General features: G+C 46.5%; 1 protein-coding gene across 1 annotated transcript in view; it reads right to left on the bottom strand.

Annotated features, from left to right (window-relative positions):
* Positions 1–18,289, bottom strand: part of LOC144769444 (polycystin-1-like) — a 640,821-nt gene extending 622,532 nt beyond the window's left edge. Inside the window, exon 1 of the mRNA XM_078653538.1 lies at positions 18,114–18,289. Coding sequence (XP_078509664.1) covers positions 18,114–18,237 — 124 coding nt within the window. The 5' untranslated portion in view covers positions 18,238–18,289. The remainder of the gene's footprint in view (positions 1–18,113) is intronic.
* Between the last annotated feature and the right edge of the window lie 444 nt (positions 18,290–18,733).

Genomic DNA, 18,733 nt, shown 5'->3' with positions numbered 1-18,733 from the left:
AACAAGATACCGCGCTCCGCGGTCAGGACAGGGCGCACAGCTCCCGGCGTGCAATGCGTGGGACTTGGCCCGTAGCGATCCACCAGGCGCAGCGCCCAACCGGGCGTGGAAGCCCTTGCTCGGCCGCGCTCGGCCAGTCCACCTCGTCTTCCAACTCCTCTGCCTCACTACTATCAGGCGCCCACCTCCTCCGGTGCCGCCGTGAAGCGCAGGCAACCAGTCCCAGAGCGCACAGCCAGTCGGACGGGACAGGGCACACAGCTCCCAGTCTAGGGTAGGTTAGGACCCCGGGGGTCCCGGCAGCAGTCACAGGCAGTCCCGGCAGCACTCACAGGCAGGCAGGACACCTCCGCAGTGAAGTGCCCACCGCTCACCAGGCGCCAGCAATGGTCTACTCCAGCGACGTCCCTCAGTTAACCACCGACCTCTCCAGGCACACCAGTCGCCCACAGCTGTCTCCAGGCAGCAGACATCCGAAAAACGAGCTCCGCAGACTGGCCAGTGGAGAGCCCAGGGTCCGAGGAGGACGACGGGAACTGCTCGGTCCTCTCCTGCGGGTCTCAGTCTCCAGTAGGTCGGGGGTCCTCAGCACGTTTCCTCGAGCCAGGTAAGCAAATCCAGTTACTCGTTTAACTCCAGTTACTTGTTGATCCAGTTACTTGTGTGCAGCGATGCTCCGGTCGGTGTAGCTCGAGGCTGACGGGGATAAAAACCAGAAAACTGGATCCCCAGCACAGGAGCTCTTACCGAGAGCTCCTATCCGGCGGCCATCTTGCCGTCCGTCGCCCCTCATCGCGGCATCGCAAAATACTTAAGAGCAAGAGAAATGCCTACTTTAGGAAAATAAAGCGCGCAAAATCTGATTTCTTCAGCCTTCAGCTGGACCAAGCAAAAAACAGACCAAGAAAGCTGTTCGAGCTAGTCAAAACTCAAACCAAGACGCAACCCCTACTCTCAAACGACACAGCAAACATCATCCCACACTGTGAAGACTTTTCTGCCTTCTTTAAGCTAAAGACCAACAACATAAGGAGTGACCGCCTTAATGATGTAAGACGATACTCGAGCATCACCAAAATGCCCGACACCCAACCTAAAAATAACGCTTCCTGGTCGTCTTTCGGCACCTGCTCTGAAGAAGCAATACACAAACTGCTCGGCACCTTGAAGCCTTCTAATCACCTCACAGACCCACTACCTGCCAATGCTGTTAGAGACTTCATCCCCGTTCTTCTCCCACTCTGGACTAAAATCATTAACAGCTCCCTTCAGCAAGGTCTCATTCCAGACTCCCTCAAAGTGGGGCAAGTCACGCCCATACTCAAGAAACCTACAGCTGATCCGGCTGACTTAAACAACTACCGCCCAATCACCAATATCCCCACTCTGGCCAAGCTGTTGGAAAAATGTGTGCAACTCCAACTAACTAAACACATTGACCAGTTCGAACTCCTCGACCCTCATCAATCAGGCTTCCGAGCGAAACACAGCACGGAAACGGCCATGACACACATAATTGATGACGCCCTCCAAATCCTGGATCGCAACGACTCATGCCTCCTCATTCTCCTGGACCTCTCCTCAGCATTCAACACGGTCAAACATGAGAACCTATTAGAGCTCCTAAATACCAGAATGGGCTTATCCGGGACTGTGCTCAAATGGTTCACTTCCTTCCTACACAACCGATCCCAGAAGTTCAAGATTAACAACGTGCTGTCCTCTCCAGTGCCAGTAGATTTAGGCGTCCCACAAGGATCTTCCCTCTCACCCACGCTGTTCAACCTCATCATGGAACCACTCGCTACCCTGCTCCAGGCATCCAATGTACACTTCCACATGTATGCCGACGACACTCAACTATACCTAAAGGTTCAATCCCCGGAAGATATCAAACTTCTGAACTGCACACTTAGGAACACCCAATCTTGGTTGGCCGACAATCACCTCAAACTAAATGCGTTGAAAACTGAGTTCCTCCTGATATGACCCCCTGCGAAAATTACCACCACCCAAATATGGCTCAATCACCTAACAGCATTCAATGTCCAACCCACCATCGTGGACTCTGCGAAATCCTTAGGCATCACACTTTACGCAAAGCTCAATATGCAACAGCACATTAGCAAAGCAACGAAAGGAGCTAACTTTCAAATCAACACTCTGAGGAAACTCAAACCCTTCCTCCCAGCTAAGGACTTCCAAACTGCTGTACAAGCACTAGTCATCCCCCGCATAGACTATGGAATTGTGGCCCTCAGCGGTCTCCCTCAAGCAACAACAGCACCCTTAAGAGCCTCCCTAAATGCGGCCGTGAGACTCATTTCGGGCTCAAGGAAACACTCTCATATAACCCCTGACCTGAAAGCGCTGAAATGGCTTCCCCTCGAAGCCAGAATACAATTGAAAATTGCGGTTATGACACACTCAGCCATACACCACAAGGCTCCCACCTACCTCACTCAAAAGCGGACTATATCAGGAGGTTCGAGATCCAATAGAAGTACTAAAAGTCTGCTCCTGAAACCTCGCAGATTCCGTAAGGAAAAAACCTACTAGCGCTCCTTCTCAGGAATGGCACCGAGGATCTGGAATGCACTCCCTCCTGAAACGAGGATTATCTCCTCCACTGTACTCTTCAAGAAAGAAGTGAAAGCCATCCTTATGGCCAAGTTTACATGATCCTCACTGTTGCTGCTCAGAGACTTTGCACCGATCTTGTAACGTTGGATAATTAGTGATCCATTAACTTTCTGTTCATGACCTACTGACCTCTTCTGCAGTTGGATCAAAGACCCTCCACCGTCCTATAGTATTGTCTTTTGAGGGTTTACTGGTATCCACTGATCTCTATGGCAGCTGGATCAGAGTCTCTGCACTGCCCTATCCTAATGTCTATTTGAATGTTTATTGTTATCTCTAGACCTGTATTGTAGCTAGCTCAGACTCAGCACCGTCTTATATTTTTGTCTATTTGAGTGTTCTCTGCTATTTCATGATCTCTATTTTAGTTAGATCAAAGACTCTGCACCGCCTTATTTTACTGTCTAGCTGAGTGTTTACCTGTATCTTATTGCACATGATTGTTATCCTATTATGCTACCGTTCACTATACTGTACCCAATTACTATGTCTACTCACCCTACTGTGAAGCGCTCTGATATCTGTTAAGATCTTGTTCGCGCTATATAAAACTTTGAATAAATAAATAAATAAATAAATAGGGTTATTCAAATATGTAATGTGTTTGAAGTTAAGTAGTCTACCTACTGTTGCTTAGACTGGATTGGGAATAGTACATTTAACCCCTACGAAGTCCAACGCTTTCCCTAATGTTGTACAGATTGGAGTTGGAATAGTAAAACTAATACCTCAGAAATCCAACACTTTCCCTACTGTTTAGCTGTTTGGCGTGGAAATAATATATTTAACCCCTCTGAAGCCCTATATTTTCACTACTGCTGCATTAACTGGAGTGGGAATAGCAAATGATATCTTCGGGTTGAGTTTGCTGTATACAAAACTCCAAAAATAAATAAATATCAATGTTTCCAATACAATTCATAATATTGATTAAATATATTAATTAATAATATCATTTCTAAGTTTAGCATTGTAGCATTTGTTTATATTTGTATTTGTTTTAAAATGTGTATAATATATTTTGTAAAAAAAGAAATTCTTGTTATATTTAATTTCTTTGGTATTTTAATATTTTGGAATTAAATTGTAAAAAAAATGTTATGCAAAATATACGAGCTGAACAGGAGGCTGATTGGACAGAGTCAGTCCAATTGCAAGGGAGGGGGTGGAGTCAGAAGTTAACAAAGGATAAAAGCTTAATGGCTGCTCGGTCGCGCCGTTAGAAGCTACTCCTTGAGTGAAACACTGCGCTAGCAATTGTTTTATGTCTTTTTAAACTGTCAGACTGTTTAAAAAAATTGTGGGACAAATTGAAATTGAATCAGATACTGCATTTTACCTTCGAGGGAATCGCGCAACACTGCTGCTCCTTCTGCCTTCCCGAGCTGAACGGGAGGCTGATTGGACAGATCCAGTCCAATTGCGGAGGAAGGGGTAGAATCAGAAGTTAACAAGGGATAAAAGCTTGACCGCTGCTCGGTCGCGCCGTTAGAAGCTACTCCTTGAGTGCAACAGTGCGCTAGCAACAGGGCCGGACTGGCTACCGGGCAGTTTGGAATGCTGCTGAGCTGGGGGCTGATTTCGTTCATGGAGACCTTTGTGTGCTAAACGAAATTCGTTTTGTTTTAATTATTTTGAAGCACACGCAGGTCTCCATGAACTAAATAAGCCCCCACCACAGTGAAATCAGCCCCCAGCTCGGCAGTATTCCAAACTGCCCGGTAGTCAGTCCGGCCCTGGCTAGCAATTGTTTTATGCCTTTTTATACTGCCAAATTGTTTTTAAAAATTGTTGGACGAATTGAAATTGAATCTGATACTGCATTTTAACTTCGAGTGAATCGCGCCAGCACTGCTGCTCCTTCCGCCTTCCCGAGCTGAACGGGAGGCTGATTGGAGAAAGCCAGTCCAATTGGGGAGGGAGGGGGTGGTGTAATAAGTAACAAGGGATAAAAACATGGCGGCTTGCACCTGTCCGCAGCGGGACGAGGATTGAGGCCAGCCACTATGCACAATTTTTAACGTATTCTTCCCAAGAACTGCGATTTTTGGCACTACAGATGAACCTGAAGATCAACTCTATAGTCAAAAACAAATTAATAAGGCATGGCCTCCTAAATCCTAACCGGCAAAGGTATCCACTGCTCTTGTGCCTGAAACTCCCTTAAAGAAGTATGAACTTGACACGCCCCTGATACCGGCCCCAGCACCTAAGGAGCTAAATATAGTGTATCTAAATATAGGGTCTATGGTTAAACACTAATTAGAAGTTTTCAACCTTTTAAACACCAAAGCCCCAGATATATTATTACTCACAGAAATTTAGTTGACTACTGAATCCACCCCAGATATACTAGCAGCGCTACCTTGCAACTACCATCTCTTACAGAACAATAGGCCTTCTGGTAAGCGAGGAGGAGGGATAGCAGCAGTGGTCAAAAAGCACCTCTCTTTCACCGCCATCGCCCCCATAGAAGTGGCATTGGTGGATAGTCTTACTCTAATATTGGACTCACCCAGGTCCACACTGGTGTGTGTTCTGATTTATAGGCCTCCTATTGCGATGGGTGAGTTCACTAAAGAACTAGCAAATGGTCTTGTTCCATTAACCATAGACTATGCAAAGATTTTGTTAGCTGGAGACCTGAATTGTTGGGCAATTGAGGAAGAGGGGAGCAAGGGCTCCAAGGAACTCACAGACTTACTAAAAATGTTGAATCTAGAAGGACACATACATGAGCCTACACATATTAAAGGTCATAAACTTGACCATTTATGGACCACCAATCTCTCGGTTCAGAGCCTAACAGTTAAACCATGTGACTAGTCAGAGCACCATTTAATAAATGTTACCTTAAGTGGTCTTAGCAAAATCAAAGGGGATGATGGACGGAGTGTTGAACATTGCAAGCACTCACTCCCAGTCAACTCATCTGGGTTTAATCCATCATCATTATTTAGCTCACTCCTGCCACCCCAGTTCAGACATGGCCATATGCAAATCAGTCTGACCCTGTGCTTCATGGGAACAGTCCAGCCCGAACTGTGAACCCATGTTTCCGCGTTGTATGTTGTGAACACTATGTCCGCTTCCCCGTCTAGCTCTTTTCCTAAAGATTTTATCCAACTTGACAGTTGAAAGTATTTAAATTTCGAGACCGAATGTTCACATATCAAGGAGAAATGATGCCATGAAATTAGTTCATGGTCCATGATAAGTTGCCCCCATGTGCGAATACCACAGGATCGAAGTGGAATGGCCACGGCATCCTCCAGACAAGCCAGAGTGCCTGGAGAGTCCCAAATAGGTGCTGCATTGCTATAATATGGGACTTTTAAAAGTCATCTCACCTGAACCCAACGTTTGACTGCTACCCCAAGAATCTTCAGTCTCCCCTTCTTGAAGAATCTTGAGTGGCCAAACTTTAAGAGGAAAAACCCTGCCTGGTGAGAGAAGCAAGCCATAAGGGCCTTAAAAGCGGAGAAAAAATTGAGTTTTCCATCAGTAATTGCTGGAAGTTCTTTAAGTGAAAGGCACAATAATACAAATATAAATCTGGGGTGGCAATACCTCCATGAGCTTTCTTTCTTCTAAATTTCTTTAGGGCTATTCTTGGACTTTTGCTTCCCCAAATGAAGCTAGAAAAAGCCCCCTGTACCTTCTTAAACCAAATCTTTGGGAATCGCATTAAACAAAAAAGTACATTTAGGAAGAATTGACGTTTTTAAGAGATTGGATTTACCCAGAAAGGAGAGTGGAAGAGCACCCCATGATTGCAACTGTAATTTGACCGACTTTGTTACTTTTTCAAAGTACACCTGAGCTATCTTGTCAATATTATGCACTATTTGGACACCTAAATATCTGATTTCCCTTTTTGTGAGGTCACTCCTATATTGGATATTCCATTTCATCAGCTGTGTTTTTTGTTGATTGATCATATATCCGGACACCTTCCCAAAACTCTCCTGTTGATCCCATATCACCGGCAGTGATTGCTCTAAATTCCCTGTTAATATCATAAGGTCATCAGCGTATAGTCCGATTTTCTTTTCCCATCCGTTGCACCTGAAGGGAATGATATTCCAGCAAGCTCTTAATTTACATGCAAGCGGTACAATATATATTTTGAAAAGGAGAGGGGAAAGGGGCCAGCCCTGTCTAGTACTCCTGCCGATTTTTATTGATCTAGTAAGATTACCGTTAACAAGGATTTTAGCAGATGGATTTTTATAGATGACTTTAACTGCTGTTAAGAAGGCTTCCCCTAAATTAAGATACAGAATCATTTGGAATAGGAAAGGCCAACTGACTCGGTCAAATGCTTTTGCAGCGTCAAAAGTCATTACCGCTAGTGGGATTTTATATGTTTGCGCCATGTCTATTGCCTCAATTAGGTCATGCGTTAATTCGAAAAGCTGCCTCCCTTTCATAAAACCTTTCTGATCTAGGTGTATTAGTGATTAGTGATCCTATTACCTTATCCAGGCGTTTGGTTATTATCTGAGTGTATAATTTATGGTCACTATTTAAGCGTGAGATAGGCCTGTAAGATTCACAGGATCTCGGGTTCTTGTTAGGTTTCAGTAAAATAGTTATAGTTGCTTCATCCTATGACAGAGTGAGGCCTTGACCGTCTATGAAAGCCGAATTGAACAACTGAAGAAGAAAGGGGGCAAGCTCTTCTTTTAAAATGACATAGATCTCAAAGGGCTATGCTGGGTTGCTCAACAGTGTTTTTCTTTCAATTATGTAATTTGAGATGTCATCAGTGTCATCAGTGATGTCATCAGTGATGTCACTGACCATGTCATGAGTGATGTAATATGTGACGTCATCAGCAGTGCATTGCAGGGGCGTGAGTTATAGTTAGGTCAGCTAACTATAATGGCCAAATTTTTCTGGTTTTGTACGAATGAAATGTCAGCATAACTATAACGTCCCTGAAACCCATTGTTTTTTCAGTGAATTTCTAAGGTTTTTTAAATGCTAATTACTAACTATAATGTCCCTTAAACCTATGTTTTTTTAGTGAATTTCTAAGGTTTTTTAAATGCTCATTACTAACTATGACGTACCTGAAACCTCTGATTTTTCAGTGAATTTCTAAGGTTTTTTTAAATGCTAATTTCTAACTAAAACAAAGTAGTCACGTTTGCAGAGTGGTGCAGAAAGGGGACTGGGCCCCTGACCAGTGCTCAGGAATACTGCTGCGTAGGACTTACAGGAGGTACCTGGAGCTCTTGAGTAAAGTGAACTTCATCCCCCACCCCATAGTATGCCAGAAGGCACGTTTGCAGAGTGGTGGATAAAGGAGGGCGTGGCCGCCAAAGACCTCTTAGCAATCCCACTGTGTGGGACTTACTGGAGGTAACAGGAGGGGTAGTTGGCCCCCAAGGACAACCTTGGGGGCCAACTACCCCTTCTATTACCTCTAGTAAGTCCCACACAACAACACTGGTAAGTTCTCATAGCAGGCAATACCCCCTTTGCCCACCAGTCTGCAAACATGCTCCCTGGCGCGCTCTTGGATTGGGATTATAGTCCCCATCGCTTGTGGGGGTCGTTAGGGGCCAACTAGCCTACCTGTTACCTCCACTAAGCCCCACACAGTGGGATTGCTGAGAGGTAGACACAGGCCACGCCTCCTTTCTCCACCACTCTGCAAACGCACCTCCTGACGCGCTCTTGGTTTCAGATGATGTCCCCTTGCCTCCTGAGGGTCCCTGGGGGCCAACTAGCCCTCTTGTTACCTCTAGTAAGCCCCACCCAGCTGGATTGCTGAGAGTGGTCAGAGGCCATGCCCCTTTTTATACCACTCTGCAAATGTGCCTCCTGGCACACTGCTGCTTGCAGGATGCAGTCCACTTTAGTCCTGAGGTCTTTGGGACACAAAGGAACCTCATCACCCCGCCACCAGGGCCTCAAGAGGCGTGCTTGCAGAGTGGTCTGAAAAGGGACATGGCCTCATACCACCTCGCAGCAATCCCACTGTGTGGGGCTTACTGGAGGTCCCTGGTGGCCTAGTTGGCCCTCAGGTACCCTCAGTAGCGACAGGGACATAATCTCCCAATGCAGAGCATGCCAGGAGGCGCGTTTGCAGAGTCGTGCAGGGAGGGGGTAGGGCCTCCGGCGAGTTGCCATTATTTTTTATTTTTTGTTTTGAGAAGGGGACTTTGTGGCCCAGGGACCTGTTACATTTCTTTCTTTATTGAAAAAGAGGGGGGGGGGGGCACGAGGCCGATTGCAGCTTGAGGCCGATTACAGCTCCGGGGACACCATCCCCCGGGCTTAGACCTTTCCTTTTTTTTTTTTTTAAAGGCTGATTTCAGCCTTGGCGACCCCATCCCCCGGGGTCCACCAAAAAGGTATTTTTGGAAGGGGGACCGCGTGGCCCCCTTCCCTGGGCCTCTCTTGGCCCTGGGGACCTTATCCCCTGGGGCCTGGCCAGTCTTTATTTATTTTTTTAATTTTTGGAGAGGGACCATGTGGCCCCCCCTGAGGCCAATTATGGCTCTAGGGACCACCTCCCCAGGGCCATCCATCCTTTTAAAAAGAAATAATAATAATTGTTTAAAAAGGGGGCAGGCTGAGTGGCCCCTCGTCCTGGCCACTTTTGGCCCCGGGGACCCCATCCCCTGGGGCCAGGTCTCACATAGGGAACGTGGGGGAGCCCCAATGCCCCTGCGGTCCCTGCCGGCTCCACGCCTCCTGCGGGAGCCGGCATTGCTTTTGGACAAAAGCAATTCTGCTTCACTTCATGGAAGCAAGAGCAGTTTTCCTGCTCTTGCTTCCATGAAGTGAAGCAGAAGTTTGCAATGACAGGGCGGAAGCAGTGCTACCACCATGCCATTGCAAACTGCACCGCTGGACATTGCTGGAGCCGTCCCTGGGGGCTAGCGGTCCCCAGGGCCATCTCAGGCTCCTGGAGAGGGGCCGCGCGGCACATCTCCCTTAGTGTTTAAAGCCCCAGAGAGGTCGTGGTCCCCAGAGCAGTGTGAGCAGGCTTGAACCCCTTCCCACTTAGAATTTAGGAGGTAGCCCTGGGGAGGTGGCAGTCCCTGGGGCTTGAGGTGGCCCGCGGGCCCCCGCTACATATTAAAGCATTGCCCCCGGGACCTGGCCCACCCGGCGGCTTAAAACAAACAATGCGTGGGAGTTTAAAAACGTTTTGGCCGGATTTGCGGACTCAATGCGAATTTCACCAGAAGTTTTTTTTTTAACCGCATGCGTGCGGGCGGAATTCCGCCCGTACGCTGGGATTTACCCATTCCCATGTTTCATGACGAGCGTGCGAGGAGGCTACCTCATGACGAGCCCAGCTCGTCATGAGCGTCGAAGGGGTTAATTGCTTTTTCTGGCCCTGTGGGTCCCTGTGGGCCTAGTGGGTCAGGGTGTTCCTACCCTGCCCCGTATCTTGTTTTTTACGTTTCGTCTTGTGAGCCAGTTCTAACGAGTCACAAGATGACTGCCCACACTTTCTGGTGTGAAGTGTTGGCAAAGTAGCAAACTAAAGCTTGCGCTTGGGAGGTTCGCGGGTCCATGCGGCAGTCGGATATCGCTCGCTTTTTATTTTTTAATTTCTCAAAAACTACTGAATGAATTTACACCATTTAAAAAAAAGAACACTTTCTGAATTAAGAGCTACCTTTTTGCCAAATTTGGTCTAATTCCGTTTTGCAGTTCGGGCTCTAGCTTAGTCTAAAGTTTCCTATGGAAATTAACATGGAGAAAATGCGTTTTGGAAACCCCCTTTTGTTTCGGCCTCCGCTTGACGACTCACCCCGAAACTTTCAAGACAGGAGCTGACCAGAGCGCCCCATTCGTTTTGAAATGTTGCCAAGATTCGTCAATCAGCGCCAAAGATATTACCAAAAGAAAAAACACTCTCCTAAGGAAAATAGGTCCTAACTATAACTACATACTGGCGACCGCCAGTAGGTAATAGATATCTATATATATATATATATATTTATATATATATATATATATATATATAGAGAGATATCTATTATATAGAGTGCGTTGTTAGAAAAACAATCTATATATGTAAAATATATATTTTTAATAATTGTGTATTAGTATATATGTATAATATATGTATAAACATACACACATATATATATGTATATATGGTTATATGTATATATTATATTAAATATTAGTGAGATTCATTTAATTAACTTTATATTAATGGTATATTTTAAAATATTTAAGAGTTACTACTTTCGTCATAGAGGGCTTACAGAGAGACTTGCTGTGGGGCGGGAAACCCCGGCTAGCGTGGAAGAGGTGTGGCGCAGCGGCCAGAGTGCCTGACTCCGGACCACAGGGTTCATGGTTCGATCTCCGGTGGCAGGTCAGCCCAGCACCATGTGAATGGGCAATAGCTCACTTAATCTTCCTGAGGGCCCCCAGCACCGGGAAACCACTTTGGAAGTAGCTTTGCACTTTACAAATTTAAGGTTATTATTATTATAATAAGCTCACCCTTAACTGGTACGACAGTGAAATCAGCCTTCTGGACCTCAAGACATATTATTGGGCGGTGCTCCTCGCAGCGATTAATCACTGCACTTATCGCCAGATAGATGACCCGGGTTACGCCATGGACCGGTGGCTCCTTCCAGGTGAAAATTATAACAGAGCCCTGTATTCTAAGCCAAAGCGGTTCTCCCTCACTGGTCCGACCAACCACTCTGTCCAGGTCTGGCATGCAGCAACCAAAAGCCTTGGGTGGGACCGACGATTGACACTAGCAACACCACTCTGGGACACCAAGAGATTAGGTGACCTTTGGCGGTCGAAGGGGTTTGATAAAAGGGACCTTATTGGGATCTCGACCATTGGGGATCTATGGGTAAAGGGTGACATAGAAACATTTGCTTCCCTGCAACAAAAATATGAACTTGGCAACACAGAATACTTCCGCTACCTTCAAATCTGACATGAGCTGCTGTCCCCCCAGAATCCACACTCCTCGAGGACAGACTGCTTGATGGATATCTACCAGAGAAAGCAATCTCCCTCACATATAAAAAGTTCATAAACAACACAGCAGACACCCTCCAGGGTACCAGGGTGAAGTGGGAAAGAGACGGCCTCGAAATGGATGACGAGGAATGGCAGGAGGCACCGTCCTCCCTTTCGGCCAGGCTATGGCTTTTCCAGCTTAAAATCTTAAATAGGGTATATATTACTGGACCATGCCTGGTTCTAATGGGAAGAGCAGAAGGGGGTGAATGTCGGAGACGATGTGGACAGGAGGGAACATTTATGCATATCATATGGGAGTTTTGAAGTGAAAAGATGCTTACTGAATGTATGGGAACCCACTGACCTGAGCAGGATGGGTAGGACCTGGGTAACACTGGGCTTTATGGTAGCTAAAAGAAATATAGTCAGCTCTGGGTAGCCTCGACCCCGCCAACCATAACAGACTGGAAGAAACATATGGACTGGTGATTTTTCCAGAATAAAACTGTATACACAGCAAGGGGGAGCCCTAGGAAGTGGTCCCAAATTTGGGGGGCATGGAACACATACCGAGGAGAGATCTGTAGTCCCTTACTTCCCTGACGAATTGTCCTCCCAATAACAAATGTATCCAATGATGTATTATTGCTCAATCCCTGTAGACACAATGTCTGTAAATATGTCTTTAAACAAATTCCTCCTGCTTGTGATCTTTTCACCTTGATTCATGTAACTCATACCGATTCATATTGTTGAATAAAAAGAATTATTTAAAAAAAAGTTACTACTTTACACTATATATGTATTAAGAAACGATATTGTTGTATGTTTGTAACTATTTTTTTTAGTATTTTGTACTTACTATTATAAGGATGGAGACAATATTTTTGTAAGCAATGTTTTTGACATGATATTTGTGTTACACAATATAGTTGATGCTAAAATTGTGCCAGTGTCCAGTCACATGTCAGATGATTGTAAATGGAGACTTGGCACTTAGGGAAATACCGTTAAGTACCCAAGGATGCATCCCTCTATTAACAAAGGTTTCTCTGATAGAAGGACCCCAAGACGACCATACTGATTGTAGGAAAACAAACCCTTCAAGTACAACTAAACAGACACATGTGGACGAATGGGGGTCATGAAATTATAATCCCCGGTCTCCGTCTGTTGTTGGATCATCCCTCTATCTATCGACTATCCCCCAGATTCATCACAGTCCCGTTTTGCGAGTCCTTAATAGCGATTTTTAAGGAATCGCTATTAAAGACTCGCAAAACGGGATGCATGTAGAAATCGCAATATTTTTTGCGATTTCTACTGCTTCCTTATTTGCGATTCGGTAATTGCTAATCGCAAATAAGGAATGGCTTTCCCATTCCCATAGGAATGAATGGGGAGTCATTCCTTATTTGCGATTAGCAATTAGCGAATCGCAAATAAGGAAGCGATTTCAAGGGTGCCAGGGTGTCCAAAGGACACCCTGTAGCACCCCTGAAATGGTAATGTACACTGGTGTTGCACACACACACGTCCAAAGGACATGTGTGTGTGTAACATACAACTTAGAACAAGCATTGGAAATGCAATCGGGCTCGGATTTATTTGAGTTTGAGCTAATGGCATTGTAAATGGCAATGTCTTTTCGCCATGTGTTATGGAGTGTGTGCATGTGGTGTGTAGTGGAATTATGTGGGTTAGATTGGAATTGTAGCAATGGTGGCATGCTGTGCTTTACATGAATATGTTTAAAAGTAAAGTGTACCATACTGAGATTGCTACAATAGTTAATTGTGGATGCGTTAACAATTTATGCGTGCACTGATGGCTGGTGGTGTGTGTGACTGCCTGTAGAAATTGTGCACTGATGGCTGGTGGTGTGTGTGCTTGGTAAAAGACTGCACTGCCGGCTGGAGGTGTGTGTGCCTGGTGGAAGGGTGCACTGACGGCTGGTGGGTGTGTGGTTGGTAAAAGCGTGCACAGATGGCTGATGGTGTGTGTGTTTGGTGAAAGCGTGCACTGTCGGTTGCTGGTGAGTGCGCCTTGTAAAAGTATGCACTGACGGCTGGTGTTGTACGCCTGGTGGTGTTTGTGGTTCGTGAAAGCGTGCATTGATGGCTGGTGGTGTTTGGCCCTGGTGAAAGCGTGCACTCACGGCTGGTGGTGTGTTGTTGTATGTGTGGTTGTGTGTGTAGTGGTGAGCGTGTGGTGGTGAGTCTGTGGGAGTGAGTGTGTGGTAGTGAGTGTGTTACACCAATGTGGCGCACTGGTGCCACTGCACCTGCTGCAGCAATGGTAGCTACGCCACACTGGTGCCACTGTACCTGCTGCAACAATGATAGCTACACCACACTGGTGCCACTGCACCTGCTGCAGCAATGGTACCTTCGCCACACTAGTGCCACTGCACCTACTGCAGCAATGGTACCTACACCACACTGGTGCCACTGCACCTGCTGAACAATGGTACCTACACCGCACTGTTGCCCCTGCACCTGCTACGCCACACTGGTGCCACTGCACCTGCTGCACTAATGATAGCTATACCACACTGGTGCCACTGCACCTGCTCCACTAATGATAACTATACCACACTAGTGCCACTGCACCTGCTGCACAATGGTAGCTACGCTACACTGGTGCCACTGCACCTGCTCCAGTAATGATAGCTATACCACACTGGTGCCAGTGCTGGTACCACTCCACCTGCTCCACCAAAGATACTTACAGCACACTGGTGCCACTGCACCTGCTGCACAATGGTAGCTATGCCACAGTGGTGCCACTGCACCTCCTGCACAAGGATAGCTATGCCACACTGGTGCAACAGCACCTGCTGCACAATTGTAGCTATGCCACACTGGTGCCACTGCACCTGCTGCACAATGGTAGCTACGCCACACTGGTGGTACTACACCTGCTGCGCAATCATAGCTAAGTAACACTGATAACCCCTCACCTGCTCCACGAATGGTAACTACGCCACACACTGGTGCCACTGCACCTGCTGCACAATCATAGCTAAGCAACACTACCACTGCACCAGCTCCACCAATGGTAGCTACCACTCACCGGTACCACTGCACATGCTGCACCAATGATAGCTACGCCACACTGGTGCCACTGCACCTGCTGCACAATCATAGCTAAGTAACACTGATAACACTACACCTGCTACACAACGCCATCTACCACACACTGGTGCCACTGCACCTGCTGCACAATCATAGCTAAGCAACACTACCACTGCAACTGCTCCACCTATGGTAGCTACCACACACTGGTACCTCTGCACCTGCTGCACTAAACTGGTACCACAGCACCTGCTCCACCAATGGTAGCTACGCCTACGCCACACTGGTACCACTGCACCTGCTCCACCAAATATACTTACACCACACCGGTACCACTGCACATGCTGCACCAATGATAGCTACGCCACACTGGTGCCACTGCACCTGCTGCACAATCGTAGCTAAGTAACACTGATAACACTGCACCTGCTACACAACGCCATCTACCACACACTGGTGCCACTGCACCAGCTGCACAATCATAGCTAAGCAACACTACCACTGCAACTGCTCCACCTATGGTAGCTACCACACACTGGTACCACTGCACCTGCTGCACTAAACTGGTACCACAGCACCTGCTCCATCAATGGTAGCTACGCCTACGCCACACTGGTACCACTGCACCTGCTCCACCAAATATACTTACACCACACTGGTGCCACTGCACCTGCTGCACAATGGTAGCTATGCCACAGTGGTGCCACTGCACCTCCTGCACAAGGATAGCTATGCCACACTGGTGCAACTGCACCTGCTGCACAAGTGTAGCTATGCCACACTGGTGCAACTGCACCTGCTGCACAATCATAGCTAAGTAACACTGATAATACTGCACCTGCTACACAACGGCAGCTACCACACACTGGTGCCACTGCACCTGCTGCACAATCATAGCTAAGCAACACTACCACTGCACCTGCTCCACCAATAGTAGCTACCACACACTGGTACCACTGCACCTGCTGCACTAAACTGGTACCACAGCACCTGCTCCGCCAATGGTAGCTACGCCTACGCCACACTGGTAACACTGCACCTGCTCCACCAAAGATACTTACACCACACTGGTGCCACTGCACCTGCTGCACAATGGAAGCTATGCCACAGTGGTGCCACTGCACCTCCTGCACAAGGGTAGCTATGCCACACTGGTACAACTGCACCTGCTGCACAAGTGTAGCTATGCCACACTGGTGCCACTGCACCTGCTCACCAAAGATACTTACACCACACTGGTGCCACTGCACCTGCTGCACAATGGTAGCTATGCCACAGTGGTGCCACTGCACCTCCTGCACAAGGGTAGCTATGCCACACTGGTGCAACTGCACCTGCTGCAAAAGTGTAGCTATGCCACACTGGTGCCACTGCACCTGCTGCACAAGTGTAGCTATGCCACACTGGTGCCACTGCACCTACTGCACAATGGTAGCTACGCCACACTGGTGGTACTACACCTGCTGCGCAATCATAGCTAAGTAACACTGATAACACTGCACCTGCTCCACGAATGGTAACTACGCCACACTGGTGCCACTGCACCTGCTGCACAACTGAAGCCACCGTCTATATAAACACAGCTGTAGTCAGTAAAGAAAACCAGATCTGCATGAAAAGAGGAAACGCGAGTAATGTCTTTGGTAGAAGGAGAACACAGAACAAGCACGAACGCGCGCCACTCACTGCAGATTGGTGAACGCGCCCAGAACATCTGGATTCCATTACCGCGGCCCCCTGACAGCTCCTAATTGAAATTTATAACACTCCTGTGCGCATAACCACACAAAATATGGTGGAAGTGGCCAAAATGAATAGCATATGGCCTATTGCGTGAAGGCTACTAGAAAGACAGCACCGCGAAGACCAATTACCATGCAGATTGGAAAAAAAACTACTGAAAAATCTTGCGCACTGCGGAATTTTTCCTGCACGATTCAGAACCCCTTAACAATAGGAGCTCGGAGCTCCGCCCCCCTGCTGACGCAGTGGTGACGTAGGCCGAGCCCTAAAAATGCACTAAAGTGCATTTTTCTAAGTTTTTGCTATTTATCACGTAGTTAGACTACGTGGTAAATAGCGGCCCCAGATTGCGATTTCGCAATTTTAAAATGGTTCATGAATTGCATTTAAGGAATCTCAAATTGAGATTCCTTAAATGCAATTTTTCGCAATTGAGCGATTTCTATAATTGCGATTTTTGCATTTGGGATGATGAATCCCAAATGCAAAAATAGCGCTCGCAAAGGGCCAGAATCTGGCCCTTTGCGAGCCGATTTTGCTTTGATGAATCTGACTGTATGTGTTTAGACTACCATTATTACAAACTCCGCAGATGAGAATAGGGCAAAATGCAATGAAACTGCACGTTTTTAGCAGCCACAAACTGCAAAAGCTAGAATCATCCAGTTCCCCCACAAAAAAAATTCACCAGTAATAACTCGGGGAAATCTGTGTGTGTAAAAAATGTAGGTCGGTGTTAAATTTGCACACTTTACTGCCGATTGGAGCACACAGTTCCCGTTTCCATCAGAGTTTCTGAGTTGACATTACTGAGCCTCTCATAATGAGTGTCAAAGACTGAACTGAATTACAAGTTTAAACTGTCGGGGTAAGTGATTTGCAAACCAGAAGAATCAGCGCAGGTAACTCCTCATAGGGAGGACAAAAAATATTTCTTTAAAGGACAACTTCCTAATTACCACCTATCTAGCCTGGGTGTGTACTCCCACTATGTTGAATGTGTTGCATCGCATAACAACAGGGCCACCACATCCAACTAACCACTAGATTTCCAGGTCAGTATAGCAGTAGTAAGAATAGTAATTATATACTTATGTTCTGATTTAGAGGATGGTGATGTCAAAATATTAAGGATAGTAATATTGACACATACATATATCAACCCCAAAATATTGCTTCCACCACATCATCAAGGTAAGCATAAATAAGGTTCCCAAATTTACTAATATAACGTTACATCTGCTTACCTTGATGATATACTGCAAGTTGATATTGTGGACCAATATATGTGCAAGTTGATATAAAAAACTTGATATTTTTGGTATCAAACATGCAATGTACATTTTTATTGTAGGTTGATGTTATCAACCTCGACACTGTCACATACAAATAGCCTGAAAATGAAGTTTAAGACTGTTGTGGCTCAAGAACCTCATGGTACATGACTGAGGACAGCTGCACAGCTTCAGTGTACCAACCTCTTGAATCATTAAAGGGGAGCATCAGATGGATAACAAGCCTCTAAACAGCAACATTAGGAGAAACCTGTGATAGACAGTCTGATTAGAATACCTGTTTGGTGAGACACTTAGGTAAGAAGAAAATGCCTGAGGTCAGCTGATCAGAAAGAAGGACCCATGAGCTTTGGATCTTGCCCATGGAGCATCTTCTTACCACAGAGAAGGGAGCTGAAGCTTGCATGGAGCAGGTCACTGCTGCTGTCCCCACTCCTCGAGGCTGCTGCCTGGGTGCACCTCAGAAGCTCATGGTCCCGGATTACACGTGCATTCTCTCGCATCCATCTGGGCAGCCATCTCAGGGAGCAATCACATACTAGACTGTTGTTGCCGAGTTTCCTGGTTGTGGGGGAACAGATCAACAGCAAAAAGAAAATCAATGAGATGTTTGGGGATCTCGTAAAGCTCGGTGAAAAAGGGGTTGGGCAGGGAAGTGCAGGGATGAAGTTCCAGCAACATTTTGATGTTTCAAGCTGTCAGACGGACTTAACCTTAGGGTACCTTAACTTCCCTCACTACTTTCCCTTTATGAACATTTACATTATTGGTTCTCATGGATGAATATCTTGACTCAAAGCACTAAACCTGGCTGCAAAAGATTATGCCAGGGCTGGTGCTATATATATTGCTAACTTTGACTTTTAACTCCTTGTCTATATTCTGTAGAGATCACGGTGTTAGCAATTCAACCCTTCCACTCCCCGACCCAGTGCGTGTCTAGCTATCTGGAAAGCACAGAAAAGCCCCAGATAGCTTCAGGGGCAGGGGGGAGCTTTT

The sequence above is a fragment of the Lissotriton helveticus genome, chromosome 7 (genome assembly GCF_964261635.1).
Source record: "Lissotriton helveticus chromosome 7, aLisHel1.1, whole genome shotgun sequence".
NCBI lineage: Eukaryota > Metazoa > Chordata > Amphibia > Caudata > Salamandridae > Lissotriton > Lissotriton helveticus.
Note: the sequence above shows the minus strand (reverse complement) of the source record. Positions and strands in the feature narration are given on the sequence as shown.